Genomic DNA, 10314 nt, shown 5'->3' with positions numbered 1-10314 from the left:
AATGTAAGTGGGAGATTTCAGAGAACATGTGTCACAGAAGAGGGAAGATTTAAAATTTTATAATATTTCCTTTTGAAACCAGGAAATCAAAACTTAGATGAAATTTAAATTTGATTTATAAACTATGATTTGGTGCCAATTTTACTGACATATACATTGACAAAAAGGTTGAATTACATTTTATATATAACTCTGTAAAAAGATTGTGACATGCGCTCTTTGACCCTGCCATACAGAAAGAGTTAAAAGTTTTAACAGGAAAACGAAAAATTCAAATATGGTAAGAAAACACTAAGTCTGAACTATTCAGTAACCTAACTGGCAATAAAAGTAGAAGCAATTCTAAAATCTTTTAATAATGTTTGAAAAAAACTGTACTGTGTCAAGTACTCAGTATACATAGAGTAACTTGCTTTGACAGGCTGATTCATTAACAATAAATCATAGAGTATATTACCAATCTTGGAAGTCCAAGCTTACAAGTTAAGAACATTGGACAGTGATCCACATTTAATGAAAAATTTGCTTTATTGACACACTTTAACCCTCAAGTTACCAATTTCTTTACATCGGGGATGATGTAAGGAGACAAAATGATAAAAAGAGGGAAGGCTGAGTGATAAGAAACATCTGAGGGGGGGTGGTGTTGGAAGGGAAATGACTCCCTCTCATGTATGGATAAATTTTTGTTTTGAGGCTACAAATCTGGTATTTTCATCTGTTTTTTATTAGCTATAAATGCTCAATAATAACTTGCTATTTATTTCTAATATTTGTTTTTTTTAGCACATTTGTGTGCATTTTGGAGTTTCTAAATTCTGTGGACCCAGAAATATAGTAAAGTTTACCATTAAACTCAAATTCCACTGTACATAGTAACCTAATTTTTAATGAACTGCTGACTTTAAGGTTAGACACTTCCTGCAACACTATTCTTTCTTTAACATCATTTGTATGATTATTTCAGAAATTAATTAATTCAGAAATTAATACAAACATTCAACTACATCTGAACAAGTTAACACTAATATTAACTCGCGTAGTGATTCTTGTGATATCGAAGTCAAAAAACTGTTGTCATATAAAAAATAAGCACTTTTATTTTTCTTCTGCTCATTTTCAGCTAATTTTTACAGCCTTAACCCTATCAAAATAGGTACCCCTTTGAATCCCTTTCTAGACAAGTCACTGAGTTACATTCAAAATTGAATAAAACGACTTTACTATCACCTTCTACATATAGCCTTGAGAGTTACAAGTGACTTGTACTTATTTGATGCACGTTTTTATAATCATTAGAAAGAGCTCATTTTACACTATAATCCAACAACAGTTATTTTGAAATTGGCACTCAGCTGCCATCATTGAGTAGATGTAACTCATTTTACACTATAATCCAACAACAGTTATTTTGAAATTGGCACTCAGCTGCCATCATCGAGTAGATGTAACTCATTTTACACTATAATCCAACAACAGTTATTTTGAAATTGGCACTCAGCTGCCATCATCCAGTAGATGTAACTTTGTCCAGAATAGCACCTACGGTTGTTTCTTACCTTAATATGTTAGAGATACAGTTAAATTGCATTTAGGTTTTACTTTTATATCTTAGTTAATTATGTATTATTTATATTTTAAAATGCATAATTCAAAGGTTTAAACATTTTAAAAATTTATCTTAAACATTGCCCCAGTTCTCAAGGCTTAAGATTTTGCTCGAATGTAAGATGATTTTGCCAATGGCTTGCATATCTCTGTCAGAGATACTGTAATAAGTCCCAAGAGTATTGTTGGCTTGTGTTGAGAATAATGAATGGTAAAGGACAGCAAAGGAAAATAAAAACATTAAACATTACGTTTATGTGAAAAGATCTGAAATTACAAGTATCACCAAAAGATCTTTTAAGATATTCTACGAAAAAATTAAAAGGCATGTAAATTTTTTCCATTTCTTCGTATTAAACATTTCCTTGCACTGTAGGTTGTTGAAAATATCTATAGCTAGTGATATTGTAGAAAAAATGAAAAATAAAATATAAACATTTACCTTTAAAAACTTTTGATATCCACATTTAGGAGGTTCTAGAGGTTATGCAAATAAAACTCAAAAACTGCGAGACGAAGAAAAATATTTCTATACTTAAAATGAAAGTCACCTTGCACTTGAACTATTCAGAGTCTGAGTGCAAGTAGCTACAATAAATAGATAAATTTTTAGTAGAAAGACTTAAAATAATGTCATTCTTCATGTGCAAGATACTCATAATATTTAACAAAATCTTACCAGTTTTTGTGAGGATACACTAAAAAAATCTCAGTTACTGAATGTATTGTTGCACAAATATACTTCCCCAGCCAAGCTCCTCCAAATTACAGGAGACCCAGTTTATAGATGTTTCTTTATGGAACTGCAGAATTTGATCTGTGTACTCATTAATTTTGTTGAGATCGAAGTACCTACAGTTGACAATAAATTTCTCAGGCCAAGACCACACAAAGTTGTTCTTGATAGTTGAGTGTTTCTATCTCTCTCTCTTTCCAGATTACTTCACTAGCTGAAGGAACCTGAGACATCTTACTATCAAAACCAATTCATAAAAGTTGATGAATTTAAAGCTAATAATCCTAAGAAGATAACAAAATTGTAGATAAAGTGTTGCTTGAATGGACAAATTTAATTTGTTGAAAGCTATAGCAATAAGAAACCAACCAAAAGAGTTCATTGTTACTACAAGTTTTGCACCTATGTGCAGATTCAAAAAAACATTATGAATTCCAACCACATAGCCTAAAGAATGCACTGAATTATAACTGTTAAATTACATCATCACACTGTTAACATCAATTCTCACCTCCCTTATAACACCTCAAAATTTTCGCCTTGGATTTACACAGATATCAAAATGATCAAATTTACTCTTAAAAGTAGATACCTTCTAATTGGTGGAAAAGTACCATCTTTGATATACACCATTCACCACAGGTGGATTCCCATATTACACCAGGATGAGTAATTCTGTTATTTGCCTATTACATATTCAGTGTACAGAAATGACCAAAAAATTAGGTGAAGTTACATATTTCCTGTAAAAATTTACAATACTTTTCTTTAAAATTTCTTTGTGTGTAACCTATGTTAATAGGGACTCTGTAATCAACAGGTAATGATTTGTATACACCTAATCAGTAATTTTATAGTAAAAAAAATACCTGTTTTGTTAATAATTCCATACAGATGGCACCACCACCAAGCACATAACCTCCAGTTATGACAGGATGGACAACTCTCACAAATGGAGGTTCAAAAGGAAAGGTTTCCTAGAATAAAAATGGTTATTAAAGATAATTATATAATAACGTCACACATCTCTTACTATTATAGTAGTTCAACAAGTTATTCAACATTTCCAATTCTTGACTAAAACACAATCTAAACAAATATTTACTTTTAGTACTTCCATATTATTATAATATGTAAAAACATAACTTTACAATTAATCAAAACACAAGTTGTAAAGAAATTCTAAAAAATTAGGCTAACTCACAATCATATTTTTATGTACCTAAACAGCAAGTCAGCCACTTTAATTTTTGTATTGTGTCATTAAAAATCATAACAAACATTAGATCATTTGACACTATTTCTACACTTATAGAATATATTTTTTTTACTTTTTAATAGGGTGCATAACCATTTCTCAACCCTCTCTGGACCAAAGGTGTCAATAATAACCCCTGATTTTCTTCTTCTCACAATGGAAATAATTAATCAAATTGAATAAGATAAACTGCAAACTTATTAAAAACTTATTATTATCTAAGTTTCTGCTTAAAAAAATCATACAATTTTAGTATTTAATTCAGATTTTACACTGTGAAATTTACAAAACTATGTTGTGAGACACTGTTCTGAAAACAAAACAGCAACTAAAGAACATCATTTGAGAATTGTAATTTATTTTATTGTTAATCAAAACATAGTCTCAACTTGATTAATATTCATTAACATATTTCTTTTGATACTGTATTTTGCCAACAGAAGTAGTCACCACTTCAAGCTACATATCCTAAAAATACAGCAAAAATTAAAAAAGATTAACTGATAATCTAGGACCACACTGTTACCTTTATCAGGTGAGGAACAATGATTTTTGTTAACAATATCTTTGGTTGAGATCAATTTGTATGTAAGAAATACAAGTTAAAAAATAAATAAATAAGATCTGTTGTTTGTGTGCATTGTTTGAATGTTACATGATAAAATATCAATTCTAAAATACAAAACTGAAATAAATTAGAATTATTATTTCTACTTAAATTTTGAGATTTGATATTTAGTATGTCCTTGGCACACAAAAGATGTGTTACCATCATGATAGAGTTAACATGTAACTCACTGATGGTCTACAAATTATTATTTAGAAATTCCAAAGCATTTTAAGATCAGCTTTTCATAACATATGTTCAATATAATCACTTTAAAACCATACCATCAGTTCAATCTTTACAAATGTACTACAACATTTTTGATTATTTTAAAAGGTTGGTGATTAAGTCAACATAGGAAGTACTTACACTGAAGAGAATATTAAGAAGAATATAGTCTTTTCCATCTTTTTCCTTTAACTGGACTAAATCATTATGTAGAGGACTATCTGGATCAACCATAAGCAATTTAACATTCCACTCATACAAACTGTCATTTACTAAATCAACAGTAAAAACACCTGTGAAGTACAAAGAATATATTATTTTAAACATTCTAACAAAAGACGTAAAAAAGAAAATTCTACCCTTTATTTTCTTTAAAATACTGTTATTCACTAACATGCAAACAGTTTAACTCGGCAACAAATAAATTTAAATGTTAGACCATAAAGCTTTTTTCTAAAGAAATTAATGTACTGACTCTGTTTTTGCAACTATCTCTATGTGATTGTTAAATATTTAAAACTACTTTCTTAGATTTCTTGAAGTTTAAATAAATGTAAGAAGTTTCATGTTAAACCATATAAAACAGAAAATACTATAATTATGATGATCTTTATGATACATAAAATTTATACTTTATCGTCTTTGAAAATACCTAAAATAAAAAATTCATAACTACTAAAATTTTAAGCTTTTGTAAGTGGTAAACTTGCAATACCTGCAGCTTTCTGTTTATACAGTCTTTTGTAAACATTATTTATCTTTTAACTTCTTCTTGTACCATTTTCTGTAAAGTTATATTTTTTAAAGCCCCCAAGTTATATTTTTTCATAAATGTCCTTTACCCTCCTTTTAAAGGTCTCAGTTTATACCATTTTCAATGTTATGTAATTTTCTAAAAGATATATGTTCATATTGTTCTTTTTTTTTAAATGTTGTTACCTTTCTTAAAGCTCTCAGAGCGATAAACATCTCGTAACTCTTTCATGAGGCGGTCTGTGGCCTGCACAGATCCTGATATGGAGCCACGCATATAGTCTTGTCTTTGGGTCTGTTGAAGCCTTTCTAAAGTAGCTGAATGCTCACTACTAAGGTTATTGTCTTTTTTCTCCTGTGAAGAGCTAAAACCAGTACAAGTATCTTACAAAATATGTTACTGTTTTTCCACTTTTATAAATGAATTAACTAAGCATAAAAATCTATACTTTGATAAAATTCATATTCCTTTCAAATAAGGTAACTGGTGTCAAACAGTTTACCTAACACCAAATATTTAAAAAATTGTAATTCTTTACCAGATATGGCACAACTTGGCTGTTATGTTTTTTCAATCTTTCAATCAATGTCACTCAAACTAAAGTATCAGTGTCAAATTTTAACATATTTTATGGATTTCATAGAAACAATTTGAACTTACATAACAATATGCACAATTTAGTTTGAAACACACGAATCAAGCTGTTTTGAGTGTTATCAACATGTTATAGTGATTTGCACTGAAACTTGAGGTTGATTTTATTTATCCAAATGAGATCAAAATATTATTATACAAGAAACAACTCTGTGTGATAAAATCATTTAAACTTCAAACATCATATATTTTTCCTTTAATATTAAGATAAAAAGTTTTAAAATTCCACTGTATTTTGACTCCTTTTGTCCCTGTAAGTCAAGTTTTTTGTCATTATTACAAATATTTTATTAATGATTAATTGCTTCACATATTGAATTTGTAGTTCATAATATGAGAAAAATTTAAATACACAGCCTTACTGAATATTATTTTTCTCCAAACCTTTTACTTATTATGCATTAAAAACCCATCAAGATATTGAGAAAATAAGAAACTTGAAAATAAATAATGTGGTACCAACAACTGTAACATAAACTAAAGACTTGTCTAAATTACGAAATTGCACTTATTCAATATATAAATAATACTCCTTTCAGTAGGCGGTGTGAAACACAATTCCAGGGTAGACCATTTATATCTCAAAGAGAAACATAAGAATTGTTTAGGCAAAAACAGAGCGAGTGATTCATAAGTTTACATGACTTTACCTGGATAAAAACTTTAATTTATGAAACTGCAGGAATGTTCCAAGTTTGTGAGATTCACATATTATCAACAACGTTAAATGTTATCAGAGGAAGAAATTTTGAAAATACATAAGAAATTGGGCATTTGAAGAAATGCAAAAAAAAAATTTTAAAGCACAATTGTTTCAAGAATATATAAAAAGAAAAACTTAAACTTAGCCCACCCTCAGATTCAGGATGTTCTTGTTGTTGAATACACTATTACTTGGAGTTGTGTTCTATATTTAACAAGAGCAATATTGAACAACTCTACATAATTACTTGTTAGCAGTTTGACAGTCACAAAATCACATTACTATTTAACTAGCTAAATATTCCAAACAGTGTTGCCAGATCTAATATATAAAATTATCATATAGAAACCTTAAAATTATTGTTTTTTTTTGTTTTTTTTTATGAAGTATTTATCTTTATACAAACTATGACAACAAACTGACCTGTACTATATCATCACAGTCCTGCACTATACTGCTTGACACTGCCCACTATCACATTTTGTTTAACTCTTTGTTCTCCAGGAAACATTATATTTATAATTATCCTTTCATCTTTGCTTTGCTGTTCAAGTCTCTTGTTTAACATTAATATAGTGTTTTATTTAAAAGTTTCAGAAATCATTTATATGTGCTCACTCTTCCTGCCTTGTTAACTGTGCTAGTCTGCCCATGTATTTAGTTTACAACAATGTACAAAGGAAGTTGGAATTGAACATCATCATAACACAAACACACAGAGACATTAGATCACATGATCAAGTATCCCAGCACTGAATGGTTGTTGGTGATGTCTTTCTCTGGTAACAACAGCTTGTTGGTTCTTCTATTAAGAATTTGTTTCTGGAACTTAACTTTAATCACTTTTGTTTCGAGATACATCTCCAATTACCGTGTATCAAAGTAACATAAGAAAAAGTGATTATGCTATACAGTTCCTTTTGTCTAAAAATTATTTTAATCAAATATAAAACAGTAATATATTAAAAACCAACCTTATATCATCTTCCATTTCTATGTGATCATCATCATAATCAATTTCTTCATCTTCATCTTCTGAATCATCTACTAATTCATCTTCAGACTGCGAAAAAAAAGTCGTAATTTTCACTGCACTAAAATCTTACATAAAGAATGCCATACATTCAATGTTTAATTTCTTGTATGAAAATTATACCATTAACAACATTAAAAATGCAATATAAACATCTTAAAACTAAGTAATTAAAATGTGTCTTAATTAATATATATTTATACATGATTATCAACTGTCCTACAATGTTAAAATATTGTGACTACATGATTTTCTTACATATAAATGTACCCCTATTCCTGTGCATACACATGCTTATGTACAAATATAATTTTATTTGCAGTTAATTTAGAACCAACTTTTCAGACATCATCAGTAAAATACACAAGTAACACCTTTAAGTAGTAACTTTTTAGATCAGAGCTTTGTAATGGACTTCGTGTCTTGTTCCTTGAGTAGAATAACATGTTTTAATAAATTTACAGTTTGCATGTGTTGTAGTTAAGTCTTTGACAGATTAGCACAATCATATAATAGATGAATGAATTACATACAGGACTTATTCAAGTAAAAGCATTTGATGAAATTATTAATAAAAATCAGACAACTCACAGTATTATTGGTGTTACAGGAAATGTGTAGCTGAAAAACTATTTTACAGTTTTTATTTAATAATAAACTATTCACATTTCATTACTTCTAGCTGCTAATGCTTAATATAGTTTTTCTACTATCAGTATATATAAAAAAATGAATCAAAGAATCCTGATGAAAATTTAAAGGTGTAGTTTAGCAACAGCTTTTATGATTTCTCCCAATATAAGCTAGAAGCACAAAGCTAGGTAGCTATCATATCCTATGGAAGTTACTGTACCAGGGTTGAACACTGAGTTTTGAATAGCAAAACAACAACAAAATTTTAGTGAGACAAATCACTATAAATGAAGATATCATTTCACATTTTCTAAACACTAATGATTTTATCCAATTTTAAATGCACGTTGAATAGTGACAGGCAGTACCTTTTATAGAGTTGTTAAACCTCACCTTGGATCAATCATGTAAACAAAGAAATATCAGACTGGTATATATGAAGTTGAACCGATTTTGATAAGTCACATTATCTGAATTAATATAGAATATGGCAGAGTATTAAATATGTTCTTAATTTTAGGTGGCCAGTTTTTAATCTGATAGTAATCTTAGAATACAGTCATAAAGTTTTGTTATCAGTATATTTTCTTTTATTAAATGAAGTCCATATATTAAATAATTTAGACAATATAAAAACAGCCTTATGAAATGTGGAGGCTGGCATTAATTTTACAAAAGTAACACTAATATTCTGTTTCAAGAGATATGCTACAAAAATACTTAATTGTTATGTCTTTCTTTTTAATAAGTTTTATCAACAAAGCAATTAATAATAATAATGTTTTATTATTATTTTTTCAACATTTCAGTGTCCTGTATACACAAAGGAATCACACTATCATAAAAGGTATAGTAAGGAAATTCTATGGCTTAATTACTAACTAGCTTTTCACAACTGAACATACTCATGGTCTGAACCAATGTAGTCAAAGTCCCATGAATGATGCATCATAAGTTTAATATTTTCAAGCAGAAAAAAAAAATACACCATAATTCAGAATATGGCTATTTTGTCTCCAATAAGATCGACTACAAAAGGTTCCTAATATTAACCTACTGAAGCAAATATTATTCTGTTATATACACTGTATTTGCGAGTTTAATTTTGTATAAACGATAAAGGCAGCTGAAGGTAAAACAGAAAGAATAAACATGTCACTCTGCATACAGACAACTCAAAACACGTGATGCACTAACCAATGTACTACTTGTGGAACTAGTTTCTGGTTAGAACTTTTTCAATTTTATTTCAACTATTTTCACTATTATCTAATTTAATGTAAGACCACAGTTCTTAAGAACAATCTGAAAGTGAAAGATATTCGTAGAAAACTAGTTAGCAAGCGCCTGCATTGACTAATTCTGCAGTACCCCACTGCTAATGGCCATCCTATATTAGAAAGTATTTTATTATTAAATGTTGCAGTTTAAATGCCAAAAGCTGGCAAAGCTTCAGAAGCCAATAGGCCTAACACTTGTGTTAATCATGGATAAATTAACTCTTTAGCTACAGGTAGGAGCATTGCACTTGGTACATAACCACGAGAGTAGTCATACTATAACTTTGGATAATGTAAACATATCTTCATGAAATTTTACAGGTTATCAGCAAATGTTACAAGTCTTTCGTGCACAAAACATCAGGTTTTTTAAGTATTAAGAATTTTCAAAGATTTGCTCATGAACATTTTTCTTTCAGAATACTGACTATCAAACATGCAAAATAATTTTGATTTGACGATTAAAAATAATTTTCTTCATCTAAAAATTGTCAAATTTCATTTGCATAATCTCTATAACCTTCTAAGTAACTATCAAGTGTTTTTATAAAAAAAACTTTATATTTTATTTGTTATTTTCTCTACCTGAACCAGGTTGGTCAATTTGACTAACCTAGTAACCACCATAAAAAATTAGGAAATGTATCTAAATTACCCTTCAATTACTGCAAATTGTAACAGGAAACCATAAACGTATATTCATAATAGCTTAAATTTCATAACAGTATACATCTATTTATATTTATTAATTTTTTGTTTTATTAACCTTAGGACTGTCTTTAACTAATAATCCAGTACATAGTTATAAATTATGCAACAT

The 10314-nt window shown here is 28.8% G+C and overlaps 1 protein-coding gene across 2 annotated transcripts in view; it reads right to left on the bottom strand.

Annotated features, from left to right (window-relative positions):
* Nucleotides 1–10314, bottom strand: part of LOC106471973 (ubiquitin-conjugating enzyme E2 Q1-like) — a 55744-nt gene that overhangs the window by 9285 nt on the left and 36145 nt on the right. For both annotated transcript variants that reach the window (XM_013932604.2, XM_022401397.1), the window contains exons 4-7: nt 7523–7611; nt 5377–5555; nt 4579–4730; nt 3214–3321 (exon numbers count right to left, since the gene is read on the bottom strand). In XM_013932604.2, coding sequence (XP_013788058.1) covers nt 3214–3321; nt 4579–4730; nt 5377–5555; nt 7523–7611 — 528 coding nt within the window. The remainder of the gene's footprint in view (nt 1–3213; nt 3322–4578; nt 4731–5376; nt 5556–7522; nt 7612–10314) is intronic.

Source organism: Limulus polyphemus, unplaced genomic scaffold (assembly GCF_000517525.1).
Source record: "Limulus polyphemus unplaced genomic scaffold, Limulus_polyphemus-2.1.2 Scaffold116, whole genome shotgun sequence".
Classification (NCBI taxonomy): Eukaryota; Metazoa; Arthropoda; class Merostomata; order Xiphosura; family Limulidae; genus Limulus; species Limulus polyphemus.
The sequence above is the reverse complement of the archived record's forward strand: the minus strand, read 5'-3'. Positions and strand labels throughout refer to the sequence as shown.